We start from the raw sequence: 26,148 nt of genomic DNA, 5'->3' as shown, positions 1-26,148 counted from the left end.
TTCTTAAGGTCTGGCATTGATAATAGTTGGTAACTGGTGTTTCATGGTGTATCAGATTCTCCTAACACTTAACACTAATTTAACTTTCGGGGCAATTATTAGCAAAGTCCATCATCAACCTTCACATTTTCTAGCCTGAGCTTTGCACATGCTGACCTGATTTAGAGCCTGTAGTCTGTCATTATTTGACTTCAACTCAGCTTCAAAAGCCTGGTGCTTCTGCAGCTTGGCCATGAGGTTGGACAGGTCTTTATAGGAGTCGTCTGTGGCTGTCTTGTACTTCTCCTTCATCCAGTCAGACAGCTGCAACAGACAGATAGTCACGCATATCATCCACAGTGATAACAGATACACAGTCATCACATCCACATTGATAACAGATACACAGTCATCACATCCACACTGCTCAGTGGTCATCCACACTGCTCTTGGTACAATCTGTAGGCATGAAGTTTTGGACCTAAGAGTCCCATTACCATTGGCTTTATGTTCTTATTCAGTGAAGTTCATTTTTTCATTATAAATTAAGCATCATCCAAGAAAGTCTGCTTTTCATGTTTGTTTCCTTTTGGACATTGTGTGGGATCTCACTAAATTTAAATTATTCATTAATTAAAATGTGAAAGATTGACAGATCACCTCTTTTCCATCACGCTTGAACTCTTGGAATTTCTGGGCCTCCAACAAAGCTTTGCGACGATCAGCTGCTTTGTCCTTGACCTTGTTTCTTCGCTCAAGCACTTGGTTGCATCTCTTGTTGATACTGGAATGGATATAGATACATATCAAATACACACAAATATATCACATTTAGCACATTCAAAACAGATTTTCTCCATAATCCACTGACAAACAACACAAACTTTGTGTCCGAAACTAAGGGAAGACAACTCACTGGTCTCTGTCTGGGTGTTTGTCCTGGATCAGATTGTCAGCCAGGTCCTTAAGACCTTTCACTTTCTCATCTTGTGCTTGGACTTTGCCTTCAAAGTCATCGTGTCTCCGTAGCAACGATTCCACATCTGCCATAGTGCTCTAAATTAAGAAAAGGAAACACAGCATTAAGTTAGCATGTCCACCACAGCTAGCGTCTCTCCATTTTCAAGGAAAATAAGAATGTGACATAAATGTGGTTCTTGCAAATTCAAACATAAAACTTAATGAAAACAAAATCATTCAAGCATAAATTCTTTCTTGAAACAATTGAAATCTTTGAATAAAATTTAAACAAAATAAAGCCACAGCCAGGAACTTTTTTTGGTAACGCTGCAAAGTTTTAAGAAAGATATTGGTACCATACAAGTAAAAAGTAGACATAATTACTAAGTTGCACTTGATTCTTAGGTCAAATAAGGATGTCATGAATATGAGTGGTAGCAACGCAAGGCTCCCTTACCCCTCGGTCATTGTAATCAAGGAAGGCCTCGTGACCGCTGGTGGTGGCATCGATGGTGTCTGCCTCCTTGTTGAACACCTGAAGGTTGTATGCATCTTGAAGCTGCTTCTGGCGCTGTCGGTACAGCTCATCAATTGCTCGCTCTTCATCGTCCAGACGCTTCAAGCGATCCTTCACGTCCTGGGCATTGGGGTTCTTGGCGAGGACTTCTGCTCCCAATGCTCTCAACTTGGCAAACCTAGACATGGCAATGTATGTTGGTCTGCTTCTGATAAGTGGTCTTTGTGATGAAGGATGTGTATTCAAAAGAAATATTTAAACACACCTAACATTCCCACAGCCAGGAAAATCTGACTGTCAAGTCAACAAGTCAGAAGATGACAAATTCCCCACACCTCCACAAGTTTGAAAGAACAAATCATCTGACGGTTACTTTAAGTCCACTCTCACTTTCGTTGACCAAGTCAAAAATGTTTCCATGGAAACCAAGAAAAATAAAGATGACAAAAATCCATGAACAGCAAAAGGCACTACTTCAGTATCTCTGTTTGATATATCTACCAATCTTTTGCTAAAAATGAGCGAATATTTTTGTGAGCTATGCTCCAGATACAAAATGATTACTGATGGATGGACAGACGGACAAACAGACAGGGTGTTGACTATATCCCAATACTTTACATGTAAAACCTGCAGATAAACACATGTGAATCTGGGACACTAGCTCTGGCTCAGTCACTAGCTTGAAACAAAAGTCAAGTAGTGGTGCAATGATTCACCCAGACCTCACTTTGATTTGATTTTCGATATTGCTACTTCGATTTGATCATTTTCGATTCAATTCTGCATACAAGTGAAACCACCAGATTTCATTTAACTCCTACAGTTCACTAGACAAAACATATCACACTGAAAATCTCTTTCAAGATTTGACCAGGAATTCAGAAATGTAAACAATGTGACCTTTTTCAAACCAAAAATTTGATGTTTAAACACAGAACAGCACTCAGATATTGATTCTCTATCGTGATCATGGTTAAAATCAATGTGTCAGCTTTGATCTTCGATGCATCAATCCAAATCACTGCAGCCTTAAAGTCAAGTAAAATATCTTTCTGTACAGAAAATTACAATAGATGGAAAAAAGTCCTTGTTGTTTACTTTCAGAAAGTCTTTAGTATCTGCCTTGAATGATAATAAAAGACAACATCAACATTCTGTTTATGTCTTAAACCCTCCTATTTGCCAAGATGAGCCCTGACGAAGAATTTTCCTGTTCTGTGACAATCCTGTCAGAAGAGTGAAGTTCTGTGTCGTCTCACGTCTCAACTCTTAGGATTCCATCAACAAAGTGGTTAACCCTCTACCCCAGTCATCAGCTTGTTAGACAGTTACAACAGAGCTAACGGTACAAACACAGCCCATGTACATCTTGACCACACTAATGTTGAGTGCATGATAGTCGTTACATCCCAAGTATTAACAGGAAGTTGTGTTACATACTTGTCTTTGTGGGCCTTGATGTCATCACCAACCTCCTCGTGTTCCTTGAGCATGCGTTCAGCACTCTGGATATCATGTGGCATCTCTGCACTAGCCAGACGGGCTCGCATCGAGCCGGCCCACGACAACTGCAAGGCAACACACACACCATGACTACAGTTTCTCATGCCATTCAGCTAAAAGGTAAACGCTACATACTTGGAATGAAGAGGAGTGTCTTGGGAGTGATAGGGAAAAACTTACAATATCCTTGGCATCTTCCCCAAACTTTTGCTGGTTCTGAGCTTCGCTGAGCTGACCCTTCCTCTTGTCTGCCTTGCTCTGGAACACAAGAACACAATGATATAACACAAGAATGTAATAACATAATACCGGAACACCACCATGAAACAACAGAAAATAGGAACACAAGTGAGGACAGCAACTCCTAAACACAACCAAAGAACACTACACAGAGCAGAACAACAGAACACAGAAAACCTGCAGTGAATATAAATGATTTCACTGAAACACTATGACGATCAAAAACATATTTTCATAATTTGGATCCATCCAGTTTACCTAACAACTTTTCACATAAATTCACCATAATGAGGACTAAACATAGCTTCTTTTAAGCTTATACTAAAAAGTAGAAATAGAAGTGACCGTCAGCTCTGTGATACAAAACAGCTGTGAAAAGTAGAAGCTGGCTGGCCTACCTTGAGACCCTTCCAGAGTTTTTCCAGTTCCTGCTGACGCTGGTCCACATAGCCACTCTCATCAGGGTAGGAGGATTTCACTCTGGAAACACAGAGGCAGTATTCACTGGCCATTGTATTGGTTGGTAAATTACACAGGCCATTGTATTGGTTGGTAAATTACACTGGCCATCGTATTGGTTGGTAATTACACTGGCTATTGGTTGGTAATTACACAGGCCATCATACTAGTTGACAATTACACTTGCCATCATATTGGTTGGTAATTACACTGGCCATTGTATTGGTTGGTAATTACACCGGCTATCATATTGGTTGGTAATTACACTGGGCATGAAATGCTTTGTGTTGACAAACAACATTCCAGCGTGGTAGTTTAACAGTGGCATTAACAGGGATTGTTTCAATATTCTGACAGTAGTAAAACAACTTTCAAGCTTGATAACTACATTTATCAATGTAAAAGAAATGAATACGGTTTTCCTGAAAATGTACAAGCAGTCCATTTTTCTTCACCATTTCTACTCAAACCAAACAGATGTAACTCTATGGTGGGGTTGTTCTATCTCTGATGATCGATACAGGTTTCAAAATATACTTTAGAAGGAGCAGTTTTGCGATGGATAATTAATGTTTCATTTTCATTTAACTGCAATTACTGAACCCATCAATCTTAATGCAAATTGCTCACAATCCAATCAGAATTTTTAAGTTTCTATGATATATGTATTTCCAACTGAGCAAACTACACACAGAGGATATCTCACTTGTTAAACTGGACAGTGTTTCATCGTGTTTGACATTCAGACAAAATATTTTACCGATGCAGTTTTAAATCAGGTTTTCAAAACTGTTTTCACTTATCAATGCATTCATGATTTACAATGTTGCAATAATTTAAGCACATATTTCAATGCACATTCAATGAATCTCAAAACAATTTTGGTACAATATTGCCTCGCAAAACAGACATGTCAATGTCCAAAATACACATACACAAAATGTCCGAAATCGTAAAAAGTCATCTCCTGTTACTGCTGATTGATGCTTATGATGCATTATTAGGCTAATTAACAGTGTCCAGAAAGTGATAATGAAATATCATATAGCATCACTGATCATCTCAATGCATTCAGACACATAATCCTGATCTGACAGGTTTATTCAACACTAACTACGGCACCCACTGAGTTAGCTAAATGTCGTCCAAATGAGTTTGGCATCTAATTTGCCATACACTGCTGAAACCAATAATTAATCACAAACTGATTTGCCCACACATGGTAACATAATGCCATTAGCAGCAGGTATATATTTCCTTGACAACAAACAATTAGTCCAACTATTTGATTAGGTAAACAGAAAAGGAATAATTACATTTGGTAGGACATGCAACTAGTCACAATATAATCACTAAATTCTATTTTGTCTGCACAAACTTTGAACAAACTGGTTAACTACCATTGCAATGGACTTTTCTTCATTATTTTTTTATCTCACCCAAACATACATTTGAACTAGAGCCTTGATTTGCTATGACAAAGGGTCCAGTTGAACTTGAAGGGAAGATTATGCTGCTGATCATGATGACAAATAATGAGCCATCAGTCTGATGATTTAATGTGTGATTTCTGACATAATGCGTTTTTTGCACACAGGCCTGTCGGGCCATTTAGAGTTTGGAAGGGTGATTTGACCGAAAGAAAGAGCAGCCTGATTGGGGTGCCAGGGTTGCTGAATTGATTTTGTATGAATTTTGAATTTTGATAATTTTGAAACATGCCAGAATAGGTCAGGAACTCCAGATTCGTACTTGTTTAGTTTGGTTTTATGTTAAGTTTTTGTATGTTTGAATGATAATACAGCTCCTAACATGAGTGAGTTTAGTTTTATGCCACACAAAGTAATATTCTGCTATATGGCAGTGGTCTGTGAACAACCAAGTCTGGAAAAGACAATCCAGTGATCAAGAACATGAGCACCGATCTGCGCAACTGGGAACCAATGACGTGTCAACCAAGCCAGCGAGCCTGATTACCCGATTCTCTTAGTCGACTTTTATGGCAAGCATGGGTTGCTGAAGGCCTATTCTACCCCTTGACAGGTCGCTTCTGACATGGGCAAGCAGTTTCAATGGGGGCTAAATGTTCTTATTAGCACATATACATACATGACAGTAATTACCAACCAATACCATGGCATCATTTACACATTTGTGCCCGACACCATCTGGCAGTGAGTACACTGACCGTGCCTTTTTGACACCCTACTGCCACACGTCACTACCTCTATAAGACAGTTGTGAACACTCACGAATCTCCTAGGTAGTTCATCCTCTTCATCTTCTCCTCCATTGGAACAAGCTCTCTCTCCACATTCTAAAATAAACACAACCTTCACATATAAGCTATCTTAAGTCAGACAAATACTGAGATTTTCTACTAGTCTGAGAGTGAGAGAGAGTAGTTTTACGCCTCTATTCTCAGCATTACAGCAATACTAGGGGGCCACCACAGAAAGGTTTCACATATTTGTCCATGTGAGGAATCGAAAGCGGGTTTGTGGTGTGACGTGGAACCCTTCTCAGTACTAGGCTACCCCATTGCCTATATGTCACCGACATCATAGGTTAACAACACTACACTGAAGGCATTATGAAGACTGTAAAACAAACTGTGAATGGTGAACATACCATATGCAGAAAAAAAGAGAAGGTAAATTTAATTTTTTTCAAGTTTGGAATGAAGAATATAGCCTCTCACAGCATGTCGCCGCTGAAGTGCCCCGATACCCTTGAGATCCTTGCCCACATCGTCAGTCATCAGAGCATTGTTCTTGTCCTTGATCCACTCAGACAACTCGTCACATGTTGACTTGAACAGTTCAATGCTAAAAGATAAGGAAATACATGCAAGGTGATTGTGGATTCATCTTTCAGTTGCATGAGAGATACTGCACTTAGACTATCACATGGCAGTGAACATTGTTGCAGGAACATAAATCTCAACACATAATTTGTGAGCAGAACATATGTTATTGACTGCTTTCATATACATTATTAGCAGCAATGGTACTGTAAGACTCTCTCGCCCCCAGGGCCTGAACAGATCATCAGTGAAGTGACAGATGTTTCTGAACAAATATCACCCTAAAGTAATGTCTGAACTATCACCTTGAGGCACCCTCTAGTGAGCGTTCCTTGTCCAGCTTCAGTTTATTCAGATTAGCCCAACTGCAACACAAAACATTACACTTGCAATAATATAATGCAATCTAGAAAACACCATTAAATAAACATTAAAAACTTTCAAATTCATAACTGATAACCTTGTTTTTTAAACTCTGCATTCAACAATATTCAAGCAATATGGCAGTGAAATAATTGAGTCTGGAATAGACAAATCAGTGATCAACAGCATGAGCATCGATCTACACATCTGAGATACAATGACATGTGTCAATCAAGTCAGTGAGTCTGACCACCTGATTTAGTTGCCTCTTACAAGCTTGAAATGCTGAAGACCAATTCTAACCTGAATTTTATGTAACTGATAACTAATTTTGGGGCTTTGAAAGGGTAACCTGAATTTCACTCATACTTCTACCACTAAACATCTGCCCAGAGATCAGAGGCTTGCAGATTTGATCCCCAGCCACATCATACCAAAAGATGTTAAAATATGGTACTTCGTACCTGCCTGGCACTCGGCATTAATGGGTACAACAAGGACTGGTTGGCTCAGAGTCTGTATAATGTGTTTGAGTGGGCTATTTATGCTTAACTGTGGCATGGTATCTCAGTGATCTAGTACTATAAAACCAGCCACACATACACACATATGAAGGCCATCATAAGAGCGAAATATTCTTATGTATCACGTTAAACCCCATTTTACCCACCTCACAAATAAACACAAAAAGATTTTTATCCTTAGGTTGGTAACTTATCACTATTGACCTGTCATTGATTTCCTTCTGACGACGTTTGACTTGATCTGACTGACTGCTGCCAGACTTAATGATGTCTTCTGCCAGGACATTGATATGGTCCAGCCGACCCTTGTTGGCTGCCAGGCTTGTCAGCAAGTTCTAGGAACAAACATGGAAAAACAAATAATCATTACTTTCATCAAAACTGTAACAGAGAACAATTATAATACTTATAAAGACTACTATCATGTTTTCTGTCCATGAGGATGCCTTAGAAAAACTTAATTACGGTGAAACAAAAAATTGTGCTGCAAGGATTCTGGTAGGGGAAGTGAGTATGTGAGTTGGCTTTATGCCACTCTTAGCAATATCCCAGCAATATTATGATTATGCAACAGCAGAAATGGGCTTCACACACTGTACCTATGTGAAGAATCGAACCTGAACCCTTTAACCACTGAGCTACTCCACCATCCCTCTTGTAGGAGGAGCTTTGATTGAACCTTTATGGTTTCCAGATTCTCTGCAGAGAAACTGCCGTAGAGGAACCAATTTCTGATAAGCATAATCCAAACAACAAGATTCCCATAGACACAGAAGCAAGATGTGAAGCCGAACCTACCTCAAACTTCTTCCTGACAGCATCCATGTTGTCAGCCAGACTCTCCCTGGACTTAAGTACTCCTTCCTGGAACAAACATACAGTGTTCATCTACATGTGGATCATCATGGGAGCTGCCCTACACCAGAGATCTGTCACTAGCCATAATGAACTAGAATGTTCTGCCAATCTTGCTGTAAGGACCTGATATGTTTAAACACAGTGTTGCTAATGCACACTGATAGAGGTAAACCAAACCCTGAATAGCATGACACACCCTGAGTAGTTTTCACCAAATGTTGAATGAGCATGACCCACTGATTGGTGTTACCCAAATCCTGATGAGCATGACCCACTGATTGGTGTTACCCAAATCCCGATGAGCATGACCCACTGATTGGTGTTACCCAAATCCCGATGAGCATGACCCACTGATTGGTGTTGCCCAAATCCTGATGACATGACCCGCTGATTGGTGTTACCCAAATCCCGATGAGCATGACCCACTGATTGGTGTTGCCCAAATCATGACCCACTGATTGGTGTTACATAAATCATGACCCACTGATTGGTGTTACCCAAATCATGACCCACTGATTGGTGTTACATAAATCATGACCCACTGATTGGTGTTACCCAAATCCTGATGACATGACCCACTGATTGGTGTTACATAAATCATGACCCACTGATTGGTGTTACCCAAATCCGGATGACATGACCCACTGATTGGTGTTACACAAATCATGACCCACTGATTAGTGTTACCCAAATCATGACCCACTGATTGGTGTTACCCAAATCCCGAATGAGCATGATACATACACATTCTATGCTATTGAAAGATTATGAGCAGAGCAGAAAGAGTTACCTTTTCTTTCATCCAGACCTGGAACTCGTCACATTCCCGGTAGAAGGTGAACAGTTTGATTGCATCCTCAAGACTGATCCTTCGAGCCTGTCATAAAAAAACCCATTCAGTATCAAAACACTTATTATATGCTTGTTAGTATTCATCACATTTGTTATTCTCTTGATCAATAAAAATTTGATAACATATAAACATGCTAATGCCAGGTGTTCTGTGTAATTTACTCTCATGGAGAGTTTGTGTGTACTGAAAGGTTTCCCTGTGTTTGGGGTTTTAGGTTGGTTCACCGTCCATGCCTCTTACTGTCATTTAAAACATCACAAAGATATTTTCAAATCTGAAAATGGGTAAGAAAGTCCTCAATAAGCTTGTTGAGATCATAAAAAGTCATGTCACTTGTCTACAGCAAATGCATGGTCAGGTACTACAGTGAGTGAGTGAGTCTCATTTTACACAGTTTCCAGCAATATCACGACAGGGGACACCAGATTCACACATTTTACCCGTCTTTGGCTGACGCGCGACCACATTAACCACTAGGCTACCCCACCACTCCTCAGTAATTACAGTCAAGATATTACTAAAAATCATTTCCCAAAAGAACATATGTAATAAAGACGTTAATGAATTGTGTTTCCATACAAAAAGCACACAGCATGAATGACATAAAATAGGAGGTATTGACTTCAATTGCAGTTCACCTCATAATACAACTCATTTCATGCTTCCTGACACGATTTCTGAAGCAATACAGACACAATGTAGAAGAGAAACAAGATCTAACATATTTGATAGATGTCGAATTGAATGTTATAATCCAGATTAGGAGTAAATGGACCATTGAGTCTGGTGTCATAATCCTGCACAATACAATGACCTCATTAATAAAACATCAGACTCATTGTACATTTGGTTCTGCATAGGATGCAAACAAGTTCCTGGCATGAAAACCTTCAACAGGCAGCAGACAATATCTGCTGTCATCACTGTGTAGAATCATGATGGCAAACACATTTATATACCATAACTTATTCAACAGCAATCCACAACCATTGACTGCATGAACAGCCTCTGTGCCCTGAAACCTATTCAACCCTAGCCTAGATTATGATTGTTCATTTGTTTGTATTAGATTCTGATATTTACTGGACCGGGTGAGTGACTGGACTGAGTTTCATGCTGCTCTGTTTCCCAGCTACATACATGCATCTCAGTGTGGTATGGTCTCTGGAATGCCTGAAGTGGTGAGGGTCACAGATGCTATAACTGAGTGTTGCCTGAGGAAAGTCTCTGAGGGTTATAACCTGGTACTACTCGTTGGCGGAACCCACAAGCAAGGTTATGGTGCGGACAAACAAGGAACATAATGAGTGAATCAGGACTTAAACCCAGGTTCCTGGTGTGCCAAAGGGAAGCAACTCTGGACACTGAATTGCCCCAACTGAGATGACTGGGCCATCTGTGAAGAAACACTTACTGAAATCATTGTGAATGTGAAGCCACTGACATAAGAACCTGCTAGCATCTTTCCTACCCTATGCGTGCCATCAGATGGACCTGGCTAACTTACAACCCCAGTTTCTGTGACTGAAGTCATTCCAGAGATGTCATGTTGGGCCACTATCATAATGTGAACTGTGTAACATTACCAACTGCCTATTTTCAAAAATGAAACTTCTACAATTTCTTTTGTTACACCATTCAAGAAATCAGTTATTAACTCTTTCATACACCTGCTCAGCTTTTACTTACTTAATCTTGTGTTCAATTCTTTACTTCTAAGATATCTCAGTAAAATTTTACTTCAATTTTCTGGATGTATTAAATCTGAGAACAATTCTTTATTTTTCAATCTATGAATGACCCAAGCCATGTATGTACATTGAACACTTTTTATTATGAAACAACCTGAATTTTCCTAGTCTGGCTAATATACAACATGATCAACCTGAGCATAACTGCAGATTTGTTGATAGGCTACTTCGGATAACATGAAAAGGGGTGATTACTAGTGTACTGTTGTTTTTTCGTGGTTGTTTTTGTGCTAGTTTAATCGAAACCACGGTATAGTGAAGAGCATTATTGTCAGGGATGACCGTATCGCCTTAGGTTACCTTAACCACATATTGACCCATAAATGTTTACATAACAATAAACTTCATTGAAAAAACACACCTACTTGAATGAAAATAAAAAAAACGAAACAAACCACATTTTCTTATCACATCTGAATTTTGTAACTGTGAATAGTCAAGCCTAAACAGACATTAACAAAAGTCATTATTTTAGCCTGGATTATAGTACTGATGGCAACAGTACAAATAATCATCCAATTGATTCCGGCACCAAATTTACCAATCTGTTGTAAGTCCGTGCCTTGGAGGCAGCTGCAGGATTGGTGATTAATACCTAGCACCAATCAAACACTGATCATTCTTGCAACTCGCCAAGCCCAGCTGCAGACCAACCGTCATCACTCGGACAACAGGATACTCACAGGAGGCATCAATACAGTAAGTAACAGAAACCAATTTCCATTTATGATCAGTTGTTACAAATCATATACTATTATTTCACTGGGTGGAACAGTATATCATACTTACGTGAATATCAATAATTTCTTTTTCTAATTTAACTGATACTCCTAACCTATGTAATGTTTAAAATTTCATCGGTTGACATATACTAATTATTCACTGGGTGGAATAGTATATTAAACTTACATGAATATCAATATTTGTTTTCCAATCTGATTGATATTTGTAACATATGTTATGTTAGGGATAACACTTTCTCAATAATTCATGTTTCATCAGGTAATTTTTCAAGGTGCTTCTGTTAAATACAATCAAGTCCTGACTTCGAGTATCTTATGAATAACCTGCAAATGTTACTGTACATCCAGATTAGTTCTACTCCTGAGTTACAGTCAACACAAAATGTCGCAAATTCTCAATTTACAAATAATCAATACATTCAGAGTTCTGACCAACATTGGACAAGTAGGGACAAGGAGACTTTAACTGAAAACACACGCTGCCATTTTCAAAACCTCCGCCTCCACACTGTGAAATATATAAAAAAAGCATGTGTCTTCAAGTTATTTTTGTAAATATAGAACCTGTTTTTGTCATTTAATTAGATTTCAAACAACTTATACAAAGCGGGCATGTGAGAGTAAATCTCTCTGGATATGCAGCAATCAGTATGTTCCTACAAGCCGGATTTGATGTAATTATGTTGTTTTTCCCACCTTTCCTAAACCACCATAGTTGCTCTCAGGTGTGCTATGTCAGATTTAAGGACTGGTGTGGGGTTTTAAAGGGATATCACCATATGAAATATGATAGCGCGGTAAGACAGTCATCTCAAAACATATAGTGTCAGAAACCACATTTTATTTGATTAAATTCAATCCCAATTTTATTTATTAAAACTGTTGACAGAAACAACAGAAACACCATGAGAGAATGGCATTACCTCATTCCATACCCGTACAACTTCCGCTTACCTCATTTGTGAGAGTCCATTTTTCGCGCCTACCTCAATAGCACCAATTTCACATTATTCTTAGCAGTCACGAACAGATTATAGTTTTGTAATCCATGGACTCCGAGACCCGCATTATTGACTCACTGAAGTTAGTTTCAACAAGTAAATGGGCAAAATTTTGCTTTTTAGCAGTCAAAGTTACAAGTATCGCGGGAAGTCAGCAGTGACTTGTCAAACTGTCTCCTACTTAAATTGTATCCAGACAGGTAACGGCCTGTGGTCATTGTTTTGTTAAATATGTTTGCAGAAAACTCGCATTATATACCAGCCAGATAGCAATGTAAAATAATTTGTTACAATAACAGCTTAATATGTAAAATATTCTGATAATGGAATAGAAGTTCTTTGATGTAATATTATGGGATCCATCGGATATTCATGTGAATATACATCTTTGATAACAGGTAGCATAACTGGCCCAATAATCAAGTTATCATGTCTAGTGATTTTTTATTTATTTTCACCTTAAACAATACGATATATTTTTGATTGGACACAATTCACGAAATATCAGTTTTGTTATGTCCTTGGAATATACGATCTTACTCGGCCTTTGTTCCACATTATGTAATAGGTACTATAAGGCAGATGTCTAATAACACGGGGAGTCATTCGTGGACCCCAAGACACGCGTTATGGCTACTGTATATGAAATGCTTCCCTGAGGTAGACAGACAAGAGAAAGATCACTATTGCTGTCCAAGTTAATCAAATCCACACAGAAGTGTTAACTAAAGACACGACACCTATTCTTCATGAAGCTGACATTCTGGCTCCAGCAAAGACAACCCTGTCACTAATGGGCAACCTGTGAAGCGACAGCCATCCCTTGAGTCACAAAAACGGAAACTCTTTAGTTGGCTAAAGAGAAAAGGATACTCCTGTCACTACGATAATAGTCATGATGGAAATGACTGCTGACTCTTACACATTTGTGAAAGAATTTATAGCTATTTAGAGATACGCAGATGTTGGTTCTTACAAGTGACTGCTGAAAGCTGTTGTGTTGATTTGTATTTACTGTCAGTTACAGTCCATTATGAGAACTGGAGACATTGATTTCGCCTTCAGATTCATCTGCACTGACATTTGATGATAAAAGTTCTGAAGGTTACAAGCCTAATCAGTATCAAACGACAAAAGACAAGAAGCCTATGAAATATTGAAAAGGACATAAGAATAAGATAAAATAACCAAATGTCTAAGAATTTAAGGCGATGATATGAGGTAGAGGTAACATTTGTATAAATTATCTGATTTATATACAAACATAAACTTTGGACAGATCGGATTTACTTTCACTCAGGTCAAAGGTAATTATAGATGTAACCCTTATTTTGTACAGATCCAGCTGAGGAGGCTGTTTGCCAATGCTGCCACAGAGCTGTTCAAGAGACTCACAAAAGTAAAGGTTTTGGAAGCAAATACATGATATCATACCTGTGCCAATTTGGTGAGTTTCGAGTAGAGAACATTGATGCTTCTTTGTCTGGTTTCAACGTTGTCCTTGTCGAAGTGCAGATTGGCCTTGGATCTCACTGAAAAGATGAAAAGTTACCACATATTATTCCCCTAAATGGTGACTCACACATCAACAAGGGCACAGATAAGCTGATACATAGAAAATTGGATGTGGCAGCAAATGTTACCTGAAGGAGCTCGTCGCAGTTTTGCAGCCTTGTCCGACTTTCTTTTGACAACTTCCTTCTGCAGAACTATCTTCTTGACTTTGATGCGTTCTGGAACTTGTACAGGGTGCTTCACAACCTTCTGCACGACCTTGGGGTCCACTTCCTTCACGTAGTTGGCAGGGACAAATCCCTCGGTGTTGTCTGCCTTTCGCACCTGCCACCAGTCATTGTTCGTTCTCTGGAGGAGGATCAGAACCTGAAAGAAGGTAGATGATTGAGAGAGCGTAGCTGAGAGAATGAATGGGTAAGTAAGGTAGTGAGAAATAGAGTGAATATGTTTATACAACTCTTTTAGCAATATTCCAGTAATATCACAAACTGTACCCATGTGGGAACTGAGCAACAACTTAACCACTAGGCTACGCCACAGAATGTGTGTCTGATTGAGTCTTTTCGAGTGGCCCCAAATTGACTGTATCCAAATGAAAATGCAAACATACAACACTGACTCCCTGAGAAGGAGACAGTGAGTATGGTTTTATGCCACTTTTAGTAACATTCAAGCAATATCGCAGCAGGGGACACCAGAGATGGTTCTCACACATTGTACACGTGTTGAAACGAACCTGGGTCTTCTGTGTGATAAACATTTCAATCACTAAGTATACGTCCAAAACTGCAAACATGAGAGAGTGTCTAACAGAGTATGTCATGATACATTTCATTTCCACTATTCAGAAGAAAAGTTTAACATGACATCAGTGTTACTTGAACTGGACAGTCTCAGTAAGACTTCCAGCCATTTCTATGAGTCATTCTTATTGACCTGTATCAAAAGCACAACATTACTGTATTGCAATATACTGCGATCCAGGTACCTGTACCACAATATTCATGTGATATCTTGGGAGCTAAAGTGAGTGTGAGTGAGTTTACTTTTATGCTGCACTCAACAATATTCCAGCTATATGGTGGCAGTCTGTAAATAATCGAGTCTGGACCAGACAATCCAGTGATCAGCAACATGAGCATTGATCTGTGCAATTGGGAGCCGATGACATGTGTCAACCAAGTAGTTTCAGACAGTGATGTATTAGTCGTTTCAGTACAATGCAAATGACACATCAGGAAAACTATAATTTCCTCCCTCCAGTTCAAGTGAAGTCTTGCCATGAACTAACACAAGGTTACCTAATCGCTTGCTTATAAATCATCCCCCAAGTCACTGATATCTGTAATCATGCAAAGTTTACCAGAAGTGGCCAGTCAGCCAGTCAGTGGAGGCCAATACCATGCAGAGTAATTTTCTGGAACTTGATCTTAAAGTTTTGATAGGATGGTTACAAAGTCTGCAAACCATAAAATCGATGCACGAGCTGTTGATCACTGGAATGTCAGGTCCAGACTGGATCACAGACCGCTGCATATAGCTGTATACTTGAGCAACAAGCGAATCATCCGTAACTCTTTTCGCTGTATGTGATGAGTGAGCGAGCAGGTAGGTGAGTGAGTGAGTGAGTGAGTGAGTGAGTGAGTGGAGTTTTACACCACTTTTAGCAATATTCCAGCAATAACATGGCAGGGGTAAACCAGAAAGGGGCTTCACACATTGTACCCCTGTGGGGAATCGAATCCCGGCCTTCAGCATGTCAAACACCTTAATCACTATATCATTGCCTCAGAGCTTTGACCACAAGGCCACTGCCCTGATAAATGACTGAGTATAAACAGACATCGTTCATGTTCACAAAGAATAGAATGCCAGCTTTAACTAGCATTTCGTATGATAAATATCAGAGATGGTTGTATGTCTTCTACTTCTCTATTACAATTCAGGTAATGTTTGTCACCATTTAAAATCTGTCTAGTCCTCTTTAACTTTTTATAAACATCAATTATCCCTCATAACTGTCCCACTTCACATCACATAACCAGCTTGCAACCAGTGTTGGTATGTAAACTCAAACATCACATTTACTGTCCATAAGGCATCCATAGAACTCTTTCCTTTGTGGAAGGCAGGATCATCAAACAAAGAGAACTGGGTAATAAAAAGAACAAACAGTGGAAACACTGAGGCAGACAGCCAGTTTCATCAATTACCGAACAGCCGTGGCTATATTTGATACAGTTAGAATATTCCAGAGGTGTGTGTTGAACAGCAAACAAACAAACATACTGTCCCTTCGAGACTAATGAAAACAGTTGATTGTGATCGGCACAATAACCATTGTATTTGTCACTGTTGAGTTTATGTGTTAGGTGTGTACATATAGTGGATTACACCATCACAAAGTCCGTCTTTGAGGCCTTTAGTGCCCACACTGTCCATTTGGTACAAATCAACAGACCTACCTCATCTAGCATACAGGTAAGGATAATATTGATTATAATGTGTTTACCTGTATTTTTCGCCTTAACCTTTTATCATGAAGGTACTAAATAGGGACAATTTCATGCATAAACTATAACAGCGGAATTCAATCACAAAACCCATCACAAATGGAGCTATTGTGGCTTTATTAGATTCATGCATGTAGACACTTTGTCATGACCACCCATGAACATCCTGGTAACTGAATGCACATATTCCCAAGAGTAGGAAGTTCACAGCAGACGATGGAAGGGGACAGTTCAAACAGTTAATCACTGGGTTGTTTTTAAATGTGAAAAGCAACTGGGTTAATGGCCAAACCTTGTAATTGCATGCAGGTCTATGTGAAAACAAGTGGTTGCATCAAGCTGTATGCTTGCACTGAAAGAGTTTAGTTATGGTGGGAAAATGGGCATCACAGATTGTGCCCTTGATGGAAATCGAACCCGGGTCATGGTCTGTGGTCGGTAGGAACTGACTGGCAACAAAAGGACCTTACCACTTCTCGCCATTCTCAAATAATGCCACCTCCCTTAAGATAACTGTATCTCGCTGGATCAGCCCCAACCCTGCCAGCATCCCTGGATGGTATCAAATTCATGCAAGGTCTACTAGGATGACAGCTTAACAGGCAACAACATTCAGATGTATGTCAACGTTTTGTACCATGTTATTGAACTGATGGCAAGCATGGTTAACACAATGTTTGAGGCTCTGAGTTGGTTGGTTAATTAAAAATCCCTCAAAGATATTCCACCCATATGGCAGAAGTCTGTAAATAATCAAATCTGGACCAGACAATCCAGTGATCAACAGCATGAGCATTGATATATGCAACTGGGAGACAGTGACATTTTATTCAGCCAGTCTGACCACCCGATCTCTTTAGTTGCTTATTATGACACACATGGGTTACTGAAAATCAATTCTAACTCGGACATTCACAGGTGGATGCTGCTTTGAACAGAAATGTGGATAAATCACATCATGTCATCCTCCAACAACATCAAACATATCATATTCAAAACAAATCAATAACTCAAACCGTAATTGGAAAAAGGAGACATTTTTTTAGACGTAAACAGCCAATTTTCATTTACACAATACTTTCAATTGTTAAACTGGCTGTTTGCAAATACTGTTTACTACACAACTGATCACATTGTGAAACTGCTATGGTTGTGGCTAATATAGTCTGCAACACTAAGAGAGTGTTGTATTTTCCACAGTTTGACTGACAGTTTCTTTCATGTAATACAAGCCAGGACTTTATCAGTAATCTGTAGGCCCTTCCTCAGTGATCCAGAGCTTTATTGATTGTTAAACTGGTAATCTCTTGAAAGCAGAAAAACATCCGGAAAGTTTGTATCTGTATTATTTGTAGCAGTAGACGTAAATATTTACAGCCTAATAGACTTGCCACGAGAAGGAGACAGCAGCTCTTATGCAAATCCTTGAATAAAAGCGAGGATTTCTGTCTAGGATATAGTCAAGGTAGGTGCCTCTTTATTTGTTACGAAAAGTTTTTGCAGTGTTCATTCACACATCTGTTCTCATTATTAGACAGTTTGATTTGATGTCAAGACCAGTGTTTGCCCATAACCCTGAAAAACTACAGGCCCTTAGGACCAAGAACCATACAAAGCTGTGGGTCTTCATCAGAATGTGTAGGCCTTATCTTTTAATATGGAAATAATATGTTTAGCTATTGGGGATGTAAAAGGACCTGCAGAAAAGGACCATAAGGTCCATAAGGACCTGCAGAAAACAAATGCTTGGGGGAGGACTGAGTGGTTTTCTGTTGGTTTTGGATCAAGTTTGTTAATTTTGAATGCTGGTCCTAGGTGTTTCCTTTCTACCACACCTGATATTGATGTTGGTGTTACACTGCTTACATAATGACTTAGGTTGGTGACCATGTTTGTGGATGTGTATGTAATTATCCACTGGCTGTCAGATTAGTTATCACATCGACAATCAATAATTGCCAAACCAATCATCATACAGTGATATTGTAAATGTATTGCTGATGGGGAGGATATAAAAGAATGAAATGGAAGGAACCAAAAAACACTTTCTTTCCAAAAGCAGGAAATTGAGATGGTGCTTTTTCATCAGGACTGATTTAAGAAGTTTGTTGCAGACTTTTGTATTTTTTCAATCTTTTCCTTAGACCAGACCAACTTTATTTCTTGTTTCACAGATATGATCATTTTTTTTCAAGAAAAAGAGAAAAATTAATACATCTAAATATTCCCTGCTCAAAAAATATAATCCTTATGTTCATATAGGCCAAAAATGAAAACTTACAAGAACTTCATTTTACAGATTTGCTTTTTTTCAACATATACACTTCATAAATTGTTACAAATAAAGTAACTTAATATGCAGAAGGAATATTACTTTGACTTGTGATTTTAATTATTTTTTTCCTTCCTGCCTTTATGTTTTCTGGGAACAAAAATCCATAAAACAAAAAAACAAACTGGTCTGGCCATAAAATGTCACAAAATTTGGATTAAATATGTTTGAAGCATTGTACATTCTAAAGAGGAATGAACTTTAACAGCAGAGATATCATTCAGCTACATTTCTGTTATGCATGAATCTGCCTAGCTGATACGCTAACGTAATTATCACTGTACAAGATCTTGGGGTCCTTGATAATGAAACAGCATCAATTCTCAGCTTGTACCTGACATAGATCTAATCACTTCATCTACGACTTCATGGCTGAGCATGAAAGATGTCATAGGGCCCACTCATTGTCATACGTCCCTGACTGTGAGAAAACCTGTTGATGTGATAACACCTCACATCACAACACGTACTGTAGTCAGTAACACCTCTACCAGCTCCTTACAGTCATCATCAACAACCACAAAGTGACAAAAGTTAATATAATATCAATTATATCCATCAATACTCTCTTAGGTGTCGTCGTACAAAACAACCTTAGCTATTCCACCATTAGTTGGTTAATGCATTGGAGTTACCCTCACCACAACGCCGACAATGTAAGTTGCAGAAGTATTGTGAGGTGTGCATATTCTCAGCGTTGTTTGTTATTTAAAGCTGCCCTCAACAATATTCTAGCAGAAAATGTAAATGTGCACAGGGGTCAGGTTAAATGGGTTTACTGTAACGTGGAAACAAGGTAACTGAAACTTGTCTGCTCACCATCTGACCCAGACGTTCACAGGTTTTGTGTTTCAATGTGCCTAAGGATAGCAGATGTAAGCTTCTTATGGTAGTCACATGTTAAGGTTCACTCGCTTCTGCATTGTGGTATAAATCCAGTTACTTTTTATGTCTTGCTTGTACTTATTGTCTTCACTCCTGTATATTTCACTCCTGAGCAGGATATATCTTATTTGATAAGTATCATGTAAGGTATCAGATCTCAGCAGTCTGACATGAAGGCAATACAATTCACCATGACAAGCAGGACATCTAGACACATCCTTTTAGGGACACATGATTCACATCCAGGGATGGTGTTCCAAATTAAAGTCATGGCAATCAGGTATTTACAGGACACATTTCCCGCATCCCATACCCATAACAACTGACAATGAATGCAACGAACTAGACTTGTACATCAACAAGGACGCATATAGAGGCCAAATATTTTTTTTATGTTGATCAAACAACAATAAATTATCACTGAGTCTGCTACTAACTGGGTTATGATATCATTTGCTGTTTCATTACTGTGATGATCATGATACACAATACAATAAAAGTATCTGAATTGCAACAATGTTACTACATAGTAGTAATAACCTTTATCTAAGTGTCTTGGTCCCCATTTTGTAGTGCAGAAACCCTGAAAATTAAGAGTATCAGTCCAAGGGCCTTCAAATACGGGACTCAAGGTACTTCCATTAAAGTAAATTTTCCTGTCATATTCGACACTGTGAACACTGGTAAAATTTCATGTTTTCCATTTCAGAGAAAACACGGATTGACAACAAAGTTGAATGTGTCTAAAGCTGGAAGACCATAGCGATTGCACTGTGAAGGCCTAAGCTGGAAGACAATAGCTATTGCACTGTGAAGGTCTAAGCTGGAAGACCATAGCTATTGTACTGTGAAGGACTAAGCTGGAAGACCATAGCTATTGCACTGTGAAGGACTAAGCTGGAAGACCATAGCTATTGTACTGTGAAGGACTAAGCTGGAAGACCATAGCTATTGCACTGTGAAGGACTAAGCTGGAAGACCATAGCGATTGCACTGTGAAGGCCTAAGCTGGAAGACCATAGCTATTGCACTGTGAAGGTCTAAGCTGGAAGACCATAGCTATTGTACTGTGAAGGACTAAGCTGGAAGACCATAGCTATTGCACTGTGAAGGACTAAGCTGGAAGACCATAGCTATTGTACTGTGAAGGACTAAGCTGGAAGACCATAGCTATTGCACTGTGAAGGCCTAAGCTGGAAGACCATAGCTATTGCACTGTGAAGGACTAAGCTGGAAGACCATAGCTATTGCACTGTGAAGGACTAAGCTGGAAGACCATAGCTATTGTACTGTGAAGGACTAAGCTGGAAGACCATAGCTATTGTACTGTGAAGGACTAAGCTGGAAGACCATAGCTATTGCACTGTGAAGGACTAAGCTGGAAGACCATAGCTATTGTACTGTGAAGGCCTAAGCTGGAAGACCATAGCTATTGCACTGTGAAGGCCTAAGCTGGAAGACCATAGCTATTGTACTGTGAAGGCCTAAGCTGGAAGACCATAGCTATTGTACTGTGAAGGACTAAGCTGGAAGACCATAGCTATTGCACTGTGAAGGCCTAAGCTGGAAGACCATAGCTATTGTACTGTGAAGGCCTAAGCTGGAAGACCATAGCTATTGTACTGTGAAGGACTAAGCTGGAAGACCATAGCTATTGCACTGTGAAGGACTAAGCTGGAAGACCATAGCTATTGCACTGTGAAGGACTAAGCTGGAAGACCATAGCTATTGTACTGTGAAGGACTAAGCTGGAAGACCATAGCTATTGTACTGTGAAGGCCTAAGCTGGAAGACCATAGCTATTGTACTGTGAAGGACTAAGCTGGAAGACCATAGCTATTGCACTGTGAAGGACTATGCTGGAATTAGAAGTTGCAATGAATCTCACAACAATAGCTGCAAGTGATCTCACACCAACAGAGAGAAGTAAGGTGGAGATAGCTTTGCTCTCTGCCTTCATAATATTAATAATCCTATTCGCAATCACTGGCAACATTGCTGTAATATTTGCCATCCACACCAGCCATCACCTTAAGGAGGAAATGTCTAATATGTTCATCGTTAACCTCAGCATCACAGACTTGACTTCTGCTCTGGTTGTCATGGGCTCCGCTCTTGTCGCGATAAGTACAGACAGTTGGCCCCTAGGGCAGGCGTGGTGTGATATTGTGTGTGCTGTCAACTACTGCATGATCATTGTGTCCATGCTCAACCTGTGCTTCATCAGCGTTGACCGCTACATCGCAATAGTCCACGCGATGCAGTATAATTTACTTATGACCAGACGCAGGATCTTCCTTATGATTGCATATTCATGGTTCCAAGGAGCCATGTTTGCCTGTATCCCTGTGATCTTCCGATGGGTCAAATATGATTACTGGGAAGCTATCTGTGCCATCCAATGGCATGAACAACGTGATCGAGCTCTTTACTATGTCATCATTGCGTTTATTATGTGTTTCCTACTACCCGGGCTCATTCTGATCCTTTGCTATTCTCAAATACTCAAATTTACTAAAGCAAACCAACGAGTGATTGCCACTTGTGACTTTAACACTCAAACGGTAGGGGTCAAATACCCCACCAGTTCCAAAGCCATGTACGGTTTGCTGGTGGTTGTAGTGGCCTACTTCGTGTGTATGACACCATTCAGCGTGACAAAACTGTACAAGGTATCAGTAGCAGAAGATCATGTGTTGCCAGACTATCTGAACCTCGTAGCAAGTCTAACCGGTTACTTATCCAGTGCAGTGAATCCTCTCATCTATGGAATATTCAGGAGGGATTTTCGTAAAGCTTTTCAGCTGGTGTTTAAAAAGATACTTGCTGAAAGAGCAGTTGCTCCTGTAGGCCATAATACAAATTTGTCGGAATTGAACTGAAGATTATCTTTAAATACGTCTGAACATTTGTGATTCTGGTTTTTCACTCTGCACTGAAGACAACAGATTTCACAGTTTAAACCACACCAGGGCCCACTTGCACAAAGCAATCTCAACACTGCAATGATTGTAACTCCCATTCACCAACATAGGCCTAAGATAGTCGTAGCACTAAGATTGATTTGTGCAAGTGGGCACAGGGTCTAGCTTTTCGAAGCTCTCTTAGCGCTAAGGTAATTGTAAGTGCCATACGTTAACATTAACTACGACTATCTTAGTGCTAAGAGAGCTTTGAATATATAGACCCAGGCTAACATGACAACTATTCGTCAGACTTAACACATTCTGTTTACAGTCTTATCTACGACAACTTGATATAAGATATCATAGTGCATATTTGTGGAAGATCTATATTTTGTACTTATCTTTCAATAACTATTTATCTATATTGATGAGATGGGGACTTCCAGATTGTAGCTGACAGAATAAAGGTGTTTATATACACTTAAATTCTCGTTTTGTCAAAGGTGTCTTACCTGAATCATTTTTAGTGGTTGATTCAAGAGTGAGCGTGGTTTTACACTGTTTTAGCAATATTTCAGCAATATCAAGCAGGAGACATCAGAAATGGGCTTCACACGTTGTACTCATGTGGGGAATCAAACACTTGTCTTTAGTGTGACAAACAGACCCTTTATCCATTATCCATAAATTATGTGTGCTTCTCAAAACTGTTGAGACAAATTCAAGATGATACAATATTCAACTGTACTGTCAAAATTAGGAACTGATTATAAGGTTTGAGGTTGCGTCATGTAGTGAGGCCATTAAGGCCAGAGAATGGCCTGGCGGATATTCAAAGTAACTTGAATCAACTGTACATCTATGTATCTCACAGAACATGAACAAATGAAACATTGGGTGCTTACCTCTCCTTTATCAACTTTGAGGCCTTGACCTTTATATCCATACATGGCCTTGACCTGAGGAATTTTCCGAGTCTCCACAACGTCCTGCAGAACTTCCTTCTGTCTCACTTCCTCTACCTCGATTTCTCGGGGCACCTCCACAACTTCCTCCTCTTCTTCTTCCTCAGGTTCATGCTGTCCATTCTCTGCTGGTCGGAACTTCTCTGGTGAGATCTGACACATCAACATGATGCATGTTTCCAAGGCAGTCTACTCAATATTGAGAGAGGAAGTGCACTTTCTGCTGGTTATGGACCATTCAAGCCATACCATGGCCTGGCATACCACAGAAGACTTTACCACTATACAAAATACGCTGAAACGCCCATAATAATCATGGAAATAGCAACACAAACCTCCCTAACGAAACAGTAAAAACAGCAATTTTAAATTGCTAAAACACAAGTAAAGCACTAAAATGTGCAACTGTAAGCATGCAGACATACAGCTTGTGAGCATGCACTCATAGAAGGGGACATTTCAACAGCATGTTGCCAATACCTGAAGGAAAGTTTCATTCCCTTAGTTATTTGGCAGTTATCATCATGGTGCTTGTGTGCACACCTGTTTAGTTTACTTTCCATTCATATGAAATGTTTGACAGTAGTTATTTTGACATATTCAATACATTTTCTATACGAGGGGAAGCATGGCTGCTCGGAAATGTGGATTGTAATGCAATTGTGCAGAAGAGGTCAAAGTTAACTGATGTAAAAATTTGCAGTTTCATAGTCTTAAGCTGTTGTTTTTACTCTTTCAGCAGCAACGTATTATATTTAAGAAAGTTGCTATTTCCACAATTAATGTGGGCTTTTCTGTGTTTTCCTGCACAGTGGGAAAGTGTGTTTTTTTGTAGACCTCACACCAATAAGGGAAAATGGAACCTGGTCATTGAACATGCTATCACATTGACCATTAGGCTACCCTACCAACCCCATACAGCCTTACTTTTTGAAGAGTGTTACCAGAGAGGATGAATAATAGGAAATCATAAGTCAGTTACCACAGATTCCGCTGAAAGTCTTTATATTTTTCCCCATGGAATACAAACATTCCATTTATACAAAGATAATGTCGGCAACCACCACTTGGTGCAATTAGGAATCTGAGCACCCGAAGATAGAAAAATTAGGAATTTTCACAACAAATTAGCCATCCCTATACATTGATGCACTCAAGGAATAGAACTTTTCAATACCACTACGCACAGCGATCCTTATATAAAGAATTGACTTACATTGTGCTCACTGGCAGCCTTAGTCATGAGTATAGCAAGATCTTCAAGACGTCGAATCTCTCCATTGAATGCCTTGATATCTTTCTCTAGACGATTATGTCGAGACAGCAGAGCCTGTGGAAACATTGCATTCCCATAAATGGTTAATCAACATCATGTTTTATTTTGTAACATCATCCGAGCCAACACTTATTTAACAACAGGAGTAGTTTGGTTGGTCTGGTTGTTAAACACAGCAATATTCCAGGTATATGGTGGCGGTCTTTAAATAGTTGAGTCTGGATCAGATGATTCAGAGATCAACAGCATGAGCATCGATCTAGGCGACTGGGATAAGATGATATGTATCAACCAAGTTGGCAAGCTTGACCACCCGATCTTGATATCAACCTCACATGACAAGCATGAATCACTGAAGACCAATTACAACCAAGATCTAGGTCAATAGCATAATTCCTGAACTTGCTTCCTTCTTGACAAAGATTGCAGTTATGTAAGGGGCAATATTCTCACCTGTGCACTGGCTTCATCCTTGCCGTGATCATCACTACACACAAGGGGCATCTTCTCCCTCATCCAAGACTCTGCCTCATCAGCATCAGCGTAGTACTGTTGTGCCTCAATGGCATCCTCCAGTCTGGTACGTCTGATGCGGGCCAGTTCCTGGAGCTGCTTCCATTTGTCCATGAGGGTCTTGATGCGGGACCCTATCTCTGACCTGGCTTTGTGGCCTCCATTTACAAGGTCCTGACCCACGGCACAAATCTGCTCACAACGCCTCCATCTTCCCTGCATTTCTGCTTCCATGCCCTACAAGATTGAAATGAGTAAGTATAGCATAAGCACATTTGCAACAGCAATATAATGGCAGCTTTATAAGTACTTTAATCTTGGCTTGAACAATACAGGTAGAGTGAACACCGCCATACATAATGCCAGTTAACAATGATTGGTTGGTTGACTTGTTTAACAACGTACTCAGCAATATTCTAACTATATGGCAGCAATCTGGAACAGACAATCCAGTGATCAAACTCATCAACATCATTCTTAACAACTGGGGTATGATGTTATGTGTCAACTAAATCAGTGTGCCTGACCGTTCGTTACCTCTTACAACAAGCATGGGTTGCTGAAGATCAATTCCAACCCGGATCATCATGGGTTCACACTGACAAAACCTCAGCTGATCTCTCATCATGTTTGTCTTCCTTTGTTGCACAATTCTAGAGCAACATTCCAACCATATATATGCT

The 26,148-nt window shown here is 39.5% G+C and overlaps 2 protein-coding genes across 10 annotated transcripts in view; one reads left to right on the top strand and one right to left on the bottom strand.

Moving 5' to 3' along the window:
• Nucleotides 1-26,148, bottom strand: part of LOC137295449 (spectrin beta chain, non-erythrocytic 5-like) — a 133,208-nt gene that overhangs the window by 35,530 nt on the left and 71,530 nt on the right. For all 9 annotated transcript variants that reach the window (XM_067826821.1, XM_067826827.1, XM_067826826.1 and 6 more), the window contains exons 17-34: nucleotides 25,406-25,702; nucleotides 24,893-25,006; nucleotides 23,617-23,829; nucleotides 14,204-14,441; nucleotides 13,995-14,092; nucleotides 9,003-9,089; nucleotides 8,153-8,218; nucleotides 7,559-7,689; nucleotides 6,773-6,832; nucleotides 6,363-6,489; nucleotides 5,914-5,978; nucleotides 3,601-3,682; nucleotides 3,143-3,220; nucleotides 2,900-3,027; nucleotides 1,397-1,634; nucleotides 896-1,035; nucleotides 640-763; nucleotides 157-303 (exon numbers count right to left, since the gene is read on the bottom strand). In XM_067826821.1, coding sequence (XP_067682922.1) covers nucleotides 157-303; nucleotides 640-763; nucleotides 896-1,035; nucleotides 1,397-1,634; nucleotides 2,900-3,027; nucleotides 3,143-3,220; nucleotides 3,601-3,682; nucleotides 5,914-5,978; nucleotides 6,363-6,489; nucleotides 6,773-6,832; nucleotides 7,559-7,689; nucleotides 8,153-8,218; nucleotides 9,003-9,089; nucleotides 13,995-14,092; nucleotides 14,204-14,441; nucleotides 23,617-23,829; nucleotides 24,893-25,006; nucleotides 25,406-25,702 — 2,433 coding nt within the window. The remainder of the gene's footprint in view (nucleotides 1-156; nucleotides 304-639; nucleotides 764-895; nucleotides 1,036-1,396; nucleotides 1,635-2,899; nucleotides 3,028-3,142; nucleotides 3,221-3,600; nucleotides 3,683-5,913; nucleotides 5,979-6,362; nucleotides 6,490-6,772; nucleotides 6,833-7,558; nucleotides 7,690-8,152; nucleotides 8,219-9,002; nucleotides 9,090-13,994; nucleotides 14,093-14,203; nucleotides 14,442-23,616; nucleotides 23,830-24,892; nucleotides 25,007-25,405; nucleotides 25,703-26,148) is intronic.
• LOC137294766 (octopamine receptor beta-1R-like) lies at nucleotides 21,683-22,836 on the top strand. Its single transcript, XM_067825876.1, has one exon. It carries the CDS (start codon nucleotides 21,683-21,685, stop codon nucleotides 22,685-22,687), a length of 1,005 nt encoding a protein of 334 aa, XP_067681977.1. The 3' UTR covers nucleotides 22,688-22,836.

The sequence above is a fragment of the Haliotis asinina genome, chromosome 8, assembly GCF_037392515.1.
Source record: "Haliotis asinina isolate JCU_RB_2024 chromosome 8, JCU_Hal_asi_v2, whole genome shotgun sequence".
In the NCBI taxonomy this organism is placed as follows: domain Eukaryota; kingdom Metazoa; phylum Mollusca; class Gastropoda; order Lepetellida; family Haliotidae; genus Haliotis; species Haliotis asinina.
The sequence above is the reverse complement of the archived record's forward strand: the minus strand, read 5'-3'. Positions and strand labels throughout refer to the sequence as shown.